This window comes from Pristis pectinata, chromosome 1, assembly GCF_009764475.1.
Source record: "Pristis pectinata isolate sPriPec2 chromosome 1, sPriPec2.1.pri, whole genome shotgun sequence".
Classification (NCBI taxonomy): Eukaryota; Metazoa; Chordata; class Chondrichthyes; order Rhinopristiformes; family Pristidae; genus Pristis; species Pristis pectinata.
The window spans coordinates 54690834-54708192 of NC_067405.1; the positions used below are offsets into that span (position 1 = coordinate 54690834).

General features: G+C 37.5%; 1 protein-coding gene across 1 annotated transcript in view; it reads right to left on the bottom strand.

The window, feature by feature from the left end:
* Positions 1–255: 255 nt before the first annotated feature.
* hibch (3-hydroxyisobutyryl-CoA hydrolase) overlaps positions 256–17359 on the bottom strand; it is an 87627-nt gene continuing 70523 nt past the window's right edge. Inside the window, exons 9-14 of the mRNA XM_052017632.1 lie at positions 16116–16202; positions 14754–14806; positions 12000–12081; positions 5454–5573; positions 4925–4958; positions 256–3719 (exon numbers count right to left, since the gene is read on the bottom strand). Of these exons, the coding sequence (XP_051873592.1) occupies positions 3604–3719; positions 4925–4958; positions 5454–5573; positions 12000–12081; positions 14754–14806; positions 16116–16202 (492 nt within the window). The 3' untranslated portion in view covers positions 256–3603. The remainder of the gene's footprint in view (positions 3720–4924; positions 4959–5453; positions 5574–11999; positions 12082–14753; positions 14807–16115; positions 16203–17359) is intronic.

Consider the following 17359-nt stretch of genomic DNA (forward strand, 5'->3'; position numbering starts at 1 on the left):
TTGTTTTCAGCAGAAAAAGAAATGTCATTTTCAAAGCACACATGCACCAAGTACAAAGCCAGAAGGGCAGCATAGTGGCACTGCTAGTCGAGCTGATGCTGCCTCAGAACTCCAATAACCTGGGTTCAATCCTGACCTCAGGTGTTGTCTGTGTAGTGTTTGCATATTCTCCCTGTTGACTTTCTCCAAATACTCTGGTTTCTTCTCACAGCTATGTAGGCTGGGGGGAGCTTGGGGGGGGGGGGGGGGGGGAGGTGGTGGTAGTAGATTCTGGGAGGGGGAGGAGGGGTGATGTGGGGAGAAAAGATCACAGGGAAAATTAATAGGGGAATAGGATTTCTCTGTATGTCAGCACAGACTTAGTGGGTGGAAATGTTCTCCTAAGTCATGAGGAAATATAAAGTATAATTGAAGGTTTGATTGGTAAAAGTAGTACAAATTAAATCAAAAGATAAATCAAAGTGCACTGCTCAGTTTTATAGATCATGAGGATAAAAGTAACTTACTCTGGTTACATATCAGTGCACAGATCACCAATCAGTTTCAGAATTTCCATATTTTTAATGAAAATCCTGTGTACAATAGTCGATATTTGAACTTTGAATGTTAAATTTATTGAAAAGTCTGTGTAAAATATATTCTACGTCTGTGGCCTTCCTGTTTGGTAATGTTTTAACTCCATTTACACTTATTATGGATCCTTAGAAATATTGCCTGTATTAAGATGCTTTATTAAAATTTTGTTGCTTGTGCTTTAAATACATTTCTTAAAATTAGTCATCATTTCTAACTTGTCTGTTGAACAAACCAAGTGTTACACATACAAACAAAAGGATTTTGTTTCAACACATTTTGTGTAGATATTCTTCACAAAAAAAAACTGAAGAAAAAGCAAAATCTTATTCTTTGTAAATTCTAAAATCTCAACTCTGTTTTAAAGTTTCAAAAATTAGATTTGGTTTTACAGATTCAAGGTTTGGTAGCTGTATCTTTGTCATGCAACTTATTCAGTAGTATTTTTTGCATTATAACAATTTTAACCAAACAACTAATTTCAAAAGTTATTAAAATACAAAATGCATATTTTATAGTTTCTTTTATTTGTCATTTAAGTAACTTGTAAACTTCATTTATTGCCATTATCCAGCAGGAAGCTATGGTATTTACAAATTCAGAAAATGATAGTTGCTCATTGAGAAATTTATAATCACTATCAACTTACTTTTACGACCAAGATCATAACACTTCTATGAAAGGCAACAATTTCAAACAAGACATTTCACTAATTAGCCAGAATAATAATTTTAATATGATAATTATTGTTGAATTTAACATTGCTGAACATGGCACTAGTCTGAAGTATCTGAAAGTCAGTTTTTTTTAAATAATAAAGAGAAACTGGGATTTTCACTTTGTTTCAGAAAAAAAACACAAACTGCTAGTGTGCAATTTGAATTAGATTGCATATTTTATCTTCCATTTCAATCAGACTTGGTCTCAAGACATGAGTTCTAGTCTCACCAATGCAGCTGGGGATGCATATCAGTAATAGACCCACCTCATTCACTGATGTCAATTCTGCTTTGGCATATATTTGATTCTCAACACATAGCAATGCTGATGAATCTTCTGCCCTCTGAAATGACCAATTAAGTCACAAGACTGTCTCAAATTGCTACATCAAAACATAATGAGAATAAAACCAGATTGACAAACTGTGATTGCTTTAGTCATGGCTGGGTCAAATTTCTGGAACTTCCCATCCAATTGTACCTTGGTGATATCTTCATCACTACAAGGACAACAGAGATTCAAAAAAAGTAGATCGTAACCACCTTCTCAAGGGCAATTAAGGACGTGAGCCTTGTCAGAGGCACACATCCCACAAATAGAAAATAAAAGAATTATTTCCAGGGATTTGCTTTCATGAGAATGCAGTCAGCTAATTAAATGTGTGTTTTCAATTAAAGTTTTATGCCCTCTTTTCAAAAAAAAACTTCAATTCAGAATTCATTTTATTGGATATAATTAGTTTGAAAAAAAATTGGAAATGAAAGAAATTATTGAAGATTGTAATTTATAAGTAGCTTGACAAAAGTAACCCCACCCCACTCCCGCTACTCATCATTGCTACAGTATGCCATTTGTTCAGATGAGTTTTCTGAAGAGTTGAGTGCTGGCTAGACTATGTGACATTATAATGCATTACATTTGTCGCAAAGTATCCTCAGCAGAAAATTACTGTGGCTGTCTGACTTTGTCTATGTCTGCCCATATTGCAAATTTCAAAATGACTTCTTTAATCTTGGCTTTAAGGAATCAGTAGTGAAAAGGTTTTCTCCATCCTGTTGGCTGTGACTTTTTCCATGGGGACTTACTCTCAAGGGTTAGCAAGTGTTCACTTGGGGATACCTGGAAATCGGCCCCATGGTTGCCTGAATGCTGATGAGGAGACATTCCAGTAAGAAAAAAAAGGAAATTTATAATTCAGTAAAATCAATGTTTTTGAATTTATATGCCATCTTTAGATAGGAAATTTAATAATTGCAGCTTAAAAAAAAATCAAAGTGATCATTGAGTACATGATCATTGTATTGTGAGACCAGCAGGATGGGAGAAGGTGAACTGGATGGGCTTTGATTTTTCTTTTTGCCTACCTTCCTATGTACTGATAACTACTTTGACTCGCCTCTTCAACACTGGAAATCAGATACATTTACAGCAATAGGAAAATATTACAATAAGTTACATTAAGAGACAAAGAAGAGGAGAACGATCAAATTCAACCCAAATGACGGATTGAATGAAATAAATGAAATAAAGGCTGGTTATGACGATCATCCCAAATCTCAGTGCATCTTTTTAATCACTGTCACTGCAGATGCTTCCTCAATGTTTGATCCATGCTACAGCATAAACAGAGGATCAATGGCATAGTGGTTATCCAACAAGTATCTACAGATTTGGGCTATTGATCCAGAGAGGTGAGTTTGAATCCCATCATGGCATCTGAAGTAAAAAGGTCACCAGATGGCTATAACCCAAACAAAGAAAATCCAAAATTCTTAATCCAACTAGGGCATGGACATGATATGCTAGACTCACAGTAAGGTGGTTGACTCTAAAAAGCCTTCTGAAATGACTAATCAATTAGGATGGGCAACATACAGGGCTTTGGTAGTGATACCTATATCCCATGATTGAATTAAAAATGCTATTTCTCTTCTTTCATGGCAAAATGAAATATTTCTTCTTCAGTGCTGTGAAATTCCCTTCCTAATTCCTCCAACTCCAAGACCTTCATTAAAATTCAATTCTCTATGCAAGCTTTTGGTCATTTCTCCCAATATCATCCTTCCGATTCCTCCTCCGGCAACCATTATACCAGTATTATACAAATACAAGTTTTTGTTACTTATTGGTGGCTGCTCTCCCCAAAAAATACAAGCTCAGTGTTTCCTCACATTTATTATACTGGTAACAAAATTTTCATCTGACAAATACATCATTTACAGATAAGCATGCTAAATGCTTGAAGAGAAAAGCAAACATACTAAACACCTTGCAAAATTTTTATTTTAAATACTCAGACCATTCATCCATTCACAACTTGAGTTCTTTGGCTCCAAGTGACTTAAAGCAGCTACTCAGGTACTCCGCTGTCACTTCTTCCAGAGTTGCTGGCTTCCACTTTGGGCTTTGATCCTTGTCAATCAGCACTATTAGGACAAATAAGAAATATTATTCCCAAATAAGATAAAAACAATTGTGGCTATTTTGGAGTCAGGGAATTGTAGGTACACAGCGTAAGATGAGAAGGATTACAAAAATGAAATTTTTGTTACATTTCAACATCGCTACACCTGCAATTGAAGCCATACTTCTCCTCAGCATTGTATGATCAGTCAATTTATTTAACCTCCATCTTGAATTGAAAGTGACCATCTTGTAACTGAGGTTATCAGTAGTTTAGCTGCTGCAAGAAAACTGCTGCAACAAAGGTACCATTCAAGTATCTCATTGATTATTAACTTTGCCCTCTACCATTTAGGATGGCAAATTTCCTTCACGGTAGGATATTAGAGAAGCAGATTTATTTTTAAAAACTTATTATGACGCCTACCTTTTTTTTAAACTAATTCAAGACTTTATATGATTACTTGAATTTAAATTCCCCTAGCTGCTGTGGTGAGATTCAAATACATTTCTGGATTAGTATCCAGAACCCTGCCTGCAAATCTAATAATTTACCTGCCATACCACTAAAATGTTCACTCCATTGCTCTCTCCACAGAGACTGCGTAACCTGCTGTGTATTTCCAACATTTTATGTTTTTATTTCAGGTTTATAGTGAATGCTATATTTTGTTTTTTTGGACCCTCAGTATATATTTGATTTGAGAAAATATAGAAAAGAGTAGGTGCTTAAGAGTCAGCAAGTACAATGTACCCTGGTCATGAACTTCAGCAACACTTCTATTCTTGCCAGCTTTTAAGATCTCCTCACTGAGATTTAGATCCTGCATGTGCTGATATTTTTGGTATTTTTGTCCCAGGCAGCATTCTTTCTGTGTAAGAAGTTACAGGTTATTTGAGTGTGACCAAAATAGCCAAAGGTGATCTTATCCTCACCTGATACATACTTCTCAAAAAGGTTATTTCAACAGCAATCTGGAGTGGGAGATCCAGTGGACCTATCAACCCCCTCCTCCCTAAACAATAGGTAGTGGGCAACTATCATGTCCCAACAGTGACAGTGAAGATCAGCAATTAAGTCTCGGACTTTTCTAATTTATTTAATCTAAAAACTACCAAGGATTGAATATGGCACCTTGACCACAAGAGACATCTATCTTAGCCACAAACATTCTACTTTAAAAGCTGTAGCACCATGAAAAGGATTCATCAACAATGGCCTGCCTACCTGCTCGCACACCTTCATAGAAATCATGGCCTCTCTGTAACAGATAAATTACAAAGTATGAAGTGCAAAATAAACTTTTTTTTGGTATAACTCATTTACATTAATATAGAGCAGTATGTTGAAGTATCTACATTAATTAAATGCATGTGGAAACAGTTACTTTCATTTTAACTAAACAATCATGGCGTTAAGTGCCTTTGTGTCTCATTCTAATATAATTTTACTATCTTGACTTCTAAATCATTACCTGAACCATCAGAATTAACTGCCTGCAGGATAATATTTACATTGTATAAAAAATAATTACATTCCTGGCCTTGTGCCAAAGTTAATATGTAAAAAGTAACATTTCCATTGAAAGTGAAAATTGAACACGAACTGTATGTTTTCCAGACCATTTCCAATTTTGCCTCCAGCATTAAATTATTACACCATAGGTTTCTGTACAATGCTATAAAACATAAAAAAAAGTTGTTGCTAATTTGTCTTCTGTGACAGGATTTAGTCCGTGTCACTGATAGAAACTTACCATACAAGCTTGGCTAAGTCTGTACTCCATAATTAAAACTTCTGACAGGTTCTTCATAGCTCCCTCTTCAAGCTGTTGAAAAGTAATCTTCATGGATGTAGGAGACATTTTCTTCAATATCTGTACATAAAATGATAAAAGGATGATAAGATAAGATTTCTTTATTAGTCACATGTACATCGAAACACACAGTGAAATGCATCTTTTGCGTCCAGTGTTCTGAGGGCAGCCCGCAAGTGTCATCATGCTTACGGCGCCAACATAGCATGCCCACAACTTCCATCTAATTAAATATGAATGAGTTATTGAAATGCAGTTTCCATTTACAGAGAAAATTACTTTAGGCAAGGCTAGAATGAGTAAATTTATTTGGCGCAAGATCTTCGGACATTATACTTAAAATGAGCTGGTTTAGTTTCTGAATTCCTTCCCTACGCTGAAGAGAGGAGAGGTACAAGACATCTCCAAGCATCTGCGCAACCACATCATTCTTACCAGTCAGTGTCATAAATGCCCTGGACAAGCCAACTATATATGTGTCGGCACTTTGTGGGGAACATCACCATTCAAGTCTGTCCTGTTTGTAAAGGTCACTGACAGAAGCTGATGTAGGTGGGGGTGGGCAAATAGAAGGAATCCTTCCTTACTTTAACCACTTCAAAGAATAACTTCAAAAGGTTTTTTTTAATATCTGTAATGCACTGGTTGCTGATGACAGTTTATGAGAAACTGCCTTGTTTCTATGCATGAACAATCAGAATTGCCATCAGATTGAACCACAATCCTGTTTCTGAAATTGGGCACATAAAGCACATAAAATGTTTATGGTGCTTTTTTCATAGTTCTTTGAGTGATTCTCTGAAGGGGAAAGAAGTGACTGGAGAAAGCCAGATAGCAGTTTGCCCATGAGTATGCACAAATACTGTCTATATCTCTAAATGTCTGAATAATGACACAATGTCTACTTTATAAAATTTGCCACATCAATGAGCACAGCAGTGTGGAAGCTACTGGGAAGTGATTTTTTTTAAACTTCTAAAACACTGGCACTTGTTCTGAGAAACAGAGACAAGATCACATTCATTGCTTTCACTAGCTGTCACTGCTGGGTGACTACTTGTTATAATTGGCTCCGACTGAAACTGGATCATCAATTAAGTGTTATATTGGCAGCAGAGCAGGTAATTTATATTGTGCTGCTTTGGAACTGCTCTGAAGACCATCTCCTTTGGAAAGGAATTGCATCAAAAATGCAGCTAACTGATAGATTTTGCAACAGAGTAGCTTGTGCAGACTAGAATCACATAGGTCAGTTGAGAGTGGGTGGCATTTTCTTATCACTGAAGAATATTAGCGGCCAACATACTTTTACATTAATACAGCATCTTGCATGGTTACTTTGGTGTTGCTAACTGACAGGTCAACTGACTTATTGAATTTAATGTCACAATATAGCAGGGTAACATTTCAATTAAAGGCATCTTAGCTGCCAATCAAGTACAACATTCATAACAGTACACTGGCTAAAATAATTTGACAATTGAACATGACCACAGATTCCAAACCAAAGAATATTTCACTCACTAATATATTAAAAAAAATACACACCTATAAAGCAATGGGGTGGGAAGGGGAAAGATAATTTTATAGAATAGAGTTTTGTCACAGACATACAGAATTAAATCACATCACCAGCATAATCTTTTTTCAAGGAGGATCCTGTTCCTGCAGACATTGTACACACAATGCTCAGTCACGTCACTGACTCCAACTATGCAATTGAGTCATCAAATAAGTGTTGTTTTGGGAGCAGAGCAGGCTTTTTATATTATGTTGTTTTATAACTCGTCTAAATACTGTTTCCTTTGGAAAGGAGCTCCTCTGGACCAGCCAAAGCACTGATAATGAAAAGCCGCAGATGTCACTTCTAATTCAGAAGTTTCAATCCCCACACTGAACTTTAGTAGAATACTAGGGCTTGCACAGTAGTTTAGTATTCAGGCTGTACTTTACAATAAATGCTGCCTTTTGAAAATGATGATAAACCAAAGCCTCGCAGATAGAAAAGTCGCACTGCTTAGAAAAAAGCAGGATGGCCAACATTCTGCCTTCCTGTTCAACCCTTAACATGGTTGACCGAAGCTCCCTTTTCCAAAGCGTCCACACTGGCATCCAACTGGGTGAGATCATATTTATCTTGTTCAATGCTTATCTGTCCCATTACAGCAAGAGAACATCTGCAAAGGCTTCTCTTTCCATGCCTGCTCCAATTGCTTTGCTGCCCTCCCTCTCCCTACTCATCTCTGGGGTTCATTCTTGCCCCCCCCCATTCTACTTCACAGGCTACCCCTATGCAACAACATCCAGAAAAACAGAATCCATTTCCAGATATTTGATGACAACCTCATCACCTTTCTTGACCTACTTCATCTTTAAACTGCCAGAAGTCTCATTTGACAGGGGGTACTGGAGGAGTTAAAATATCCTCCATTATTTGTGATGGAAACGGCAGGCCAAAGCCACTCTTTTCCACCCCAGACACAAATTCCAATTCCTACCTACCACCCCCATCTCTCTCCATCAAGCATCTGTCTGATGCAGAATAACAGGAAGAATATTTCCTACCTTGGAGTCATGCCTGACTCCAAGATTATCTCCAGACCATACATGTGCACCATTAAAAGCACCTACTTATAATCTGCAACACTGGCTGAAACTCTGCATCGACAATTCCTTTCCTCCCACAGATGCTGCTTGATCCGCTGAGTTCCTCCAGCAGATTGTTTGTTGCTCTAAATTACAACATCTGCAGTCTCTTGCGTCTCCGCTATCTGACTCTATACCTGCCTTAAGCTTACCTGCAGCTGAAAGCCTGATCCCTAGCTCTAGGCTCGAAGTTTCAATCAGTCACTGCCGCTCTCTCTTATTTTACCCTCCATATAGACTTGATCAAATCATATTCTAACTCTCAGCAAATAATGGTCCCATCATTCCTGCACTAAATGATCCACAACAGCCCCTAACCAAGCAACAACTGTTTTAAAATTCTCACCCGCATTTTCAAATTATTCTATGGTCTCGCCTCTTCATTTCTGAAGTTTCTTGCAGCCCTCTATTTGGTTTCTGCACCATACCAGTTCTGGCCTATTGATCAATTGTTAATATAATTTCTGCACCATTGGTTACTATGCCTCCAGTTGCCAAGGGCCTAAGCTCCAGAATTCCCTTCCTGAACCTCTTTCTCTCATTTCTTCCATTGTCCTCCGTGAATACCACCGCATCTTTCAATCTGTTGGTCACATGCTCAAATATGTCCTTGTAGCTCAGAGTCTAATTTTGATGAAAATGCTCCTGTAAGGCGCCTTGGAATGTATTGCTGTATTTTTTTTATATTCAAAGGATATGATGTTGCTGACAAAGTCAAGTTTTATTGCCCATCCTAAATGCCTCCTAAACGAGATCAGTTCCTTGCAAGGCCATTTCCAAAAGTAGTTAAGAGTCAACCACACTGGTGGGTCTGGAGTCCAATATAGTCCAAACTGGGTGGGTCTTAGGGAATTTTACCAGGCTACTTCTGACAATACCAGTTTAACATTCAACATTACTGATCGATTAGTCCACATTTATTCACCTGAATTTAAATTTCCCAGTGTCATGGTGGGAGTTGAATTTATGTCCCTGATCACCCATACCCTGAGGCCCTCTTCATCATCGCAGGGGACTTCAATCAGGTCAACCTCAAGAGTGTGTTACCAAAATACTATCAGCACATCTCTTGCTCCACTGAGGCCCCATCACCCTTGACCACTGCTATACAACCATCAAAGACGCCTTCCGAACCACCCCTCGTCCTCACTTTGGGAAATCAGACCACCAGGCTGTGCTCCTTCTCCCTGCATACAAACAGAAACTGAAACGGAAGGATACGGTACAGAGGGTCGTGCGGTGCTAGTCTGTAAAGTACACTGGTGCTATTTTGTGTGAGTTTGTTTGTCTTAATGGGATATGGTAGCTAACTATAACAACATTTTTTAAAAAATCTATAATATTTTAGCTTCTTCCTCAATCTCTTGCATGTGTTTCCGATCCTTATTTTGTGCTCTGTAAAACATACAAAATACTCAAAAATTATCTTTGTAACTTCCTCTTTTGCTTTGGTTGGCTGCTCAGCCAACTAATTACATCATGCCAGAAATCTTTGATCTGACATCCAACAGCAGAGAAGGACAAATCCATGGCACGGAGATCATTGTGGGCAGCATTCTTCAAAGTCAGTGCTAAGTGCTGTCACTTTCTCCTTGGCTCCAAAATCCAGGCTACTATGTTGAAGTAACTGATGAATTAAATTGAAAATATACTCAAAAGGATTAAAGTAGAATATTCTTTACTCACTCCATTCTTCACTTGCAGCTTATTTGGAGATTGCCTGTACATCATTAAACAATATAGTCAGAATGAGTATAGTGACTTATTAATTCAAGTTATTCAAGTTATTGACAGCTATGTGAAATAATTTCCTTCATTTCTGGAAATCAGAAGGATCTAACCTGACCCTGCCCAGGAATATTACTTTCATAGTTGACAAACTTTATTCATGTTGCTTTCTGTGTTTCCCTTTTGAGCTCATCTGCCAGGCTGGATATCACTCAATATTTCCCCGACCGTGTCCACTAGGTCAGAAGTTGCGTAAAAAAATCAACTTATATATTAAGTTGATTAGCAACGTCTTTCCATTGACTGGAGAATCGTCTGCAGCTATGTGAAAGATTAGCTGGGGACCAGCATACCAAGTTGGAAGAGTTGTCTGACGCTAGTATACGATCGAACGGGCTTGGCCCTGGAAATTCTCAAACTGACTTTGAAGCCCCTGAAATCTTCTGACTTGAAATGTTTGACCACAGAAATGATACCACATAAATGCAAGTTGTATTGAAACAGTACTTTGTCAGTTGGCAGAAGATTGAGAGAAACAACAATACAAAGTGGGTAAAACCAGCTGTAACCAGAGCAGCTGCGTCCTAAAAGACATGTGGTAAAGTTTTTGCTTGGATCATGTTAAAATGGTAGAATGCAGTGCTGGGCTTTTTGAATGCTGCACATTTGGTTATCCTGGAGAAAATCCATTTTGAAAAGTGTTTCTTATCTTCTGTGTATGCTCAAACCCTCTTGTATTTCATCAACACTAAATCTATCATGAACCAGCACAGTCAGGCAGAATCTTAAAGTATTTCTTTTAAAAAGTCTGAGGTTTAAAAATATTTCTTGATATGGTTCGATTAATTCAGCTGGAAATGAAAACAATATCCATTTTAAAATCACAGTGAGTCATCCGATTTTAAATTACTTAAAAATGCCACAAAAACTTTATCAAGTTATTTTCTAGTTCAATTCCTTCTGTGGCCTCCTTCTGTGTTTAAGTAAGTAATTAAATTAGGGTTTCAAAATGTTGCAATTAGCATCCTTGCGCTCAAAAATTTTAGCTTAATATTTAGAGTTCCATCAAAGGCTCGCAGGAAGGACAATTAGCAATACCTCACAATGGTGATTGTCTAACAGCAATGGTCAGTTTTAAAGGCAGGACCTGTTTTCAGTGCAATATTTTAAAAATCAGACCAAAAGATTGCAGAAATTCAAGATGGTCTAGGCACAATGTATGCTTACTTGACCTGTTCCTATTAGGAAACTGGGTAAATGCACTGAAAACAATAGCATCAAATGGACGATCGAGGCCTCTGTCAACAGATGGGTCCTATTAAAATGGTAAAATAAAATGTGGTGCTTTTTGAATGCTGCATGCAAAAGAGTAGCAGGCTACAGACAAAGTTGACCAGCTCTGTTTTCCCCATCACATCCAGCAGCAAATAGCGGTGGAAAATTAGACAACTCATTAAAACTTTTAGGAAATCAGGAGGATAAGACTGAGCAAAATACCCCATTTTCAGCTTTGGCAGAGCTTAACAATCAAACACGTGGGATAAGGCTGAGAACGTCAGTAAAGTATCTTGAGGCAAAAGCAACAAAACTACTATTATTAGGATGCAGCTAGGTTCCCATGATAACATTCTGGTTGTGGCGCTGACATTTTGGGTTGAAACCCAGATGCAGTTCCACCGAGTTCCTCCAGCTGATTGTAACTCTAATAGGATCTGGCTTAGCTACAAGATCATCCAGTAACTGAACTCATACCAACTGTTTCAAATTGTAAATGAAAAAATGCCCACTAAGACAGTCTGAGAAGGATGGAAGCATATTTCAGTACGAGGCAGATCTGATTGCATAGAAAGAGAGGAATTGATGGTGATGGTAGTCAACAATTCTCTTAATCTTTTAATTGTGCAATAGATGAAGCAGCAAATATTGAAAGGTATATGGTTATTTTCGTACTACAGTTCTGGCCTAGTGATGTTTGTCCAGTGGGGTCTCTATCTGACTGCATTATGGATCAGTGTTCATTTTAATTTACAAAAGGATCCATAAGACTCCCCTGGCTTTTGCTAAGTGTAACATCTCTCAAGTTCAGCCTGTTATTTATCTAATGTACTGTACCTCCAAGTGTTGAAGTGCAAATGGACTACCATCTTGTTTTAGATTTTCCATTATTTCTTCCACACTGTTAGTTTTAAACAGCCTGTAAAACAGAATGCATACACTCATGATCTTTTCAAAAAATAGTAAACGACTTAATAGTACAGAGTAGGCATGATACCTGGGCAATTATTTCATCACTACAAATAATCTTGAGAACTTTGCCAACTGGTAACCCTGCCAGCTGTGAATCTTAATGAGTGTGACAAAATCTCCACACTAAATCACAGAAAATTTCAAAAAAAAAATGTAGTGTGTAATAGTAGTTAATGTAAAGCAAAAATGTGCTGGAGATCAAATAGTACTTGAAAATAAATTCTCCAGGTGAGTACAGCATAAGGAACATAAAATTTTCTGAAGGGAAATGCAAGCAATTTAAACATGTTATTAAGACAAAACATGCCAAGAAATTTAAAAAAACATACTTAGACTCTGCCTCCTGAAGTTCAGACATTAAAGGTTTGCAAGTCAAAATGCTGTGTGCTGTTTGGAGATTGGCTCACATTTGCTACTGTTTTTTTTAATGTAAGACTAACATGTTGTGGATCATTGAAGTTACAGATACCTTTAAAATGGATTAAGTTTGATTAGTAGACAGGCTGCACTAAGTACTTCCACTGTGAATTGAGAATTTAATTCTTACTTCTGACTGGGTCTTCTGCTTAAAAAAAAAGTCATACTTTAATTCTTAAAGGAAACTTCATTGGCTTTTCACTCCCAAGCTAGGAGCAATCATCCATGCTATTCCAGTCAAGATCAGCTAATTCAGTAGAGATCAAGAAATGAACCAAGGATTTTCTGGATATCTCACTCCAAGAATTCACAACATCTTTATTATAATCAAGTTATATAAATCTTTTAATTTGCCTATCACCTGAGCTCTGAATTCAGGCTATTTTAACAGAATCTGTAATCACCTGTCATCTAAGTTATTAGAGAACACAGAACAGTACAGCACAGTACAGGCCCTTTGACCCACGATATTGTGCCTACCTATATAAACACCTACTCCAGAATCAATCTTACCCTTCCCTCCTACACAGCCCATAACCCTCCATTTTTCTTATATCCATGTGCCTAAGAGTCTTTTAAATGTTCCTATTGTGTCAGCCTCTAGCACCACCCCTGGCAGCGCATTCCAGGCACCCACCACACTCTGTGTAAAAAAAACCTACCTCTAGCATCTCCCCTAAACTTTCCTCCTCTGACAATAAAATGATGTCCTCTGGTATTGGCCATTGCCTCCTGGGGAAAAGGTATGGCTATCCACTCTGTCTATGCCCCTCATAACCTTATACACCTCTATCAAGTTGACTCTCATCCTGCGTCACTCCAAAGACAAAAGCCCAGGCTCGCTCAACCTTTCCTCATAAGACATGTTCTCTAATCCAGGCAGCATCTTGGTAAATCTCCTCTGCACCCTCTCCAAAGCTTCCACATCCTTCCTCTAATGAGGTAACCAGAACTGAACTCACTACTCTAAGTGTGGCAGACACGGTAGTGTAGTGGTTAGCGTAACGCTATTACAGTGCCAGCAACCCGGGTTCAATTCCAGCTGCTGTCTGTAAGGAGTTTGTACGTTCTCCCCATGTCTGCATGAGCTTCCTCCGGGTGCTCCGGTTTCCTCCCATATTCCAAAGACATACAGGTTAGGAAGTTGTGGGCATGCGATGTTGACGCCGGAAGTGTGGCAACACTTGCGGGTTGCCCCCGGGATACTCTTACGCAAAAGATGCATTTCACTGTGTGTTTTTATGTACGTGTGACTAATAAAGATATCTTATCTTGTGTAATCTAACCAGAGATTTTTAGAGCTGCAACATTATCTCATGGCTTTTGAACTCAATCCCCCAACTAATGAAGGCCAGCACACCATATGCTTTCTTAACCACCCTATCAACTTGTGTGGCAACTTTGAGGGATCTATGGACTGGGACCCCAAGATCCCTCTGTTTCTCCACACTGCTAAGAATCCTGCTATTAACCTTGTACCCCGCCTTCAAGTTCATTCTTCCAAACCGCATCACTTCACACTTTTCTGGATTGAATTCCATATCCTATTATGCTTTAGGAGATGGAAGTTGGGATGAAAGACAACTGCCATTATCTATCTGCATTTATGAAGGCATTTTTCATTTGGAAGTCACCATACAGCACCGATATCAGGCACCGAGAAGCAAAGCATTTACCTGGGGATGGGGAGAGTGTAGTAGGAAGAGTTGACAAACAAGTGGAACGGATACACTCAGTACATTGGGAACTCAGTAATGTAATTTTTAAATCTATAACTTTTAAAATTAGTGATTTGCATATCTACACGTAAAATTTGTTTGTTAATGAATGTTAACATTCAGATAACGTCCAGATAAAGGGTCTTGACCCAAAACATTGACTGTCCATTTCCCTTCACAGATGCTGCTTAACCTGCTGAGATCCTCCAGCATTTTGCTTTTTGCACCAAATTCCTGCATTTGCAGTCTTGTGTGTCCAGTGTTAACATTTATTAGGAAAACAGTGCTCGCGTAAAGCATTGAATGTACATACATCAAATGACTATTTTCGCTAAATAGCTCCTGCACTAAATGCTTAGTATGCAGAAGCTGAATTTACAGTTAACAGGCTTGTTGAAGAGTTGGAGTGATGCAAGTACTACAAGGCAACTATGACATTTCACTACGTCTGCATAGTAACGAACCATCCCAGATCGTACAGTACCTATTAATCTTGTCCATGTGCTCCGCTAAGGCAAATTTATCATCAGCTTTGCACTGTTAGAAGAAAAAAGGAAAAATAAACATCTCTGCTTATTCAGCTTTCCAGGTCCATATCCACTGTATTGTAAAAGTTTATTGTTCATATTTTAAGTATGAAGGATCAGAAGATCAATTTCCAGTAATATCATGACTTTTGCCATTTGCAGAACTGCTTGGAATCAGCAGTTTTTTTATGAAAAAGAAACAATGCGACAACAACAAACCATTTGTCTATAATACTTGTACATTATTTGCAATATTTCATCCCAGAACTATTAACTCAAAACTAATTTACTTTAGACATACCATGTTAAGCTGCTATCTAGTAGGTATTAATGATATACAAATAAAGGATATTTGAATTTATAGCCATTGGAAGATTCTTATGCTACCAACTGCAGAAATGGTCTAACCATGAGGAAATGCATGTATGAGCACTTACAAAGCAATGTTTAAGAAAATGTCAAATTTCAACTAATTAGATGCTACTAACTACTGGGAACCCATTATGTAATGCAGGTATTGGGTAACTTTATTGCCCATGTCAAAACAGAACTAACATTTACCTAAGTTCTGTCTTGGACAGTGTGATAATACCCGCAGTATATCCAAAACTGCAATCTCATGAGGTGCATTGGAATCAGAATCAGGTTTATTATCACTGACTTGTATGTCATGAAATTTCTTGTTTTGTGGCAGCAGTACAGTGCAAAGACATAAAATTACCATAAATTACAAAAATAAATAAATAGTGCATAACAAAAAGGAATAACGAAGTAGTGTTCATGGACCATTCAGAAATCTGATGGTGGAGGGGAAGAAGCTGTTATATTGATATTATATTTATTATGATGTTATATTTATTTTATAATGAGGTTTCACTTTATTTTAAGTTCAGGGTGTGAAAACAATGTATTGATACTCAGAGGTGTTGGTTATCATCATCTACAATAACACAGCATCTGTAATTACAAATATGACTTATGTTCATCACCATGAGGCTACAGGAACATTAAAATGGTCAGAACACATCAGTGCATAATCCTGTGGTTTCTAAATTGAGTTATGGAATGTGAATTTCCAAATTCACACTGTTGATACTGAGGCACAAACACAGAATTTAAAAGCATGGAAGCAACCAGTTTGATCTCCACTGTAGAACGCCCAATCTGTCTGGCAGGGCTTCATCTTATGCTTTACAGAATTTTACTAAGGTCCCAACTGTGTGAGAATGCTATCTAAGCCAAAGGAAAGAAAAGTGCTTAGGATGAGAGTAGCAGTAGAGTGAATGGTCAAGTCACAACATATACATAGATCACTGTACCTTGGAGTGATATGAATTTAACAAATCTGCAACATCCTCTTTTGAAGGAGACTTTAGAGATACCAAATCTTTCTCCAAAGCTGGAATCTTAAAAAAAAGAAATTCAATGTCAATGCTATATGAGACAGATGAAGAAATATAATTTGGATAATAGCTTATTTATACGATTTCAGAAGACTATATTAATCAATTCCATTTGAACTTCAAAATGTAGTTCAAATTGTATTACCCACCATGGCCTTGTTTTGCCTAAGAATCATTTAATAGTTCCTAAGCATGAATGTAAAAATTCAATAAGAAATTTGATCAGTTCTGACCATTTATTGATTTGCACAAGGAATTGATAGAAAGTGTTAAAGACACATGTTCATAGTGCACTGGATGAAAACCAGATAGTCGTTGAACAGCACATTTGTCTCTTAATATAATTGCCATAGTTCAGACATCGACCATTATCTGCCAGAATAAAATGCTGAATCAGGTTTTTACACATCCAGGAAAGGTGTTCCATTCTATAAATGTGGTACAACATTTCTGCTTTAGCAGTACAAAATGTATCTAAAAGCTTTATTTAATCCCATGCATTTCTGATGTATGAATTCTCATGAGATGGATTCCGAGAAATCTGATGAAGCATTGGTAATGACCTGGCAAATGTCTGTATTTCTAACACAGCAGTTTAGCAGTTCAAATATTGCACTGGGCTATTTGATAGCTCCTGCAGAGAGATCCAAAAGAAAAAATATACTGCACATTGCCCTGTTAACTCAACAGTATAAACATACTAGTCTAGAAATCCTGCATTGCTTCAAAAGCAACATTAAACCACAGGTGCATGAAGGACATATACCAATATTTATACAATCCCTATCATTCATGAGGTTCAAGGGGTCATGCATAATATGTAGGCTTTGAAAACTTAAGCATGAGTTTCAGTTTGATTGAGTTTTTTGAGGAGGTAACTAAGAAGACTGATTGAAAGCAGGATGGTAGGTGTCATTTATATGGACTTAAGTAAGGTATTTGACAGGGTGCCACGTGATAGGCTGGTCCAGAGTGTTAAGACATATGGGATCCAAGGCGAACTGGCTAATTGGATCCAAAATTGGCTTGGTGATAGGAGACAGAGACAAGTGGTATTTGTGATATATGGATGTAAATGTAGAAGTATTATTAGTAAGTTTGCAGATTACATGAAAGTTGGTGTTGTGGATAGCAAGGAAGATTGTCTAAAGCTACAGCAG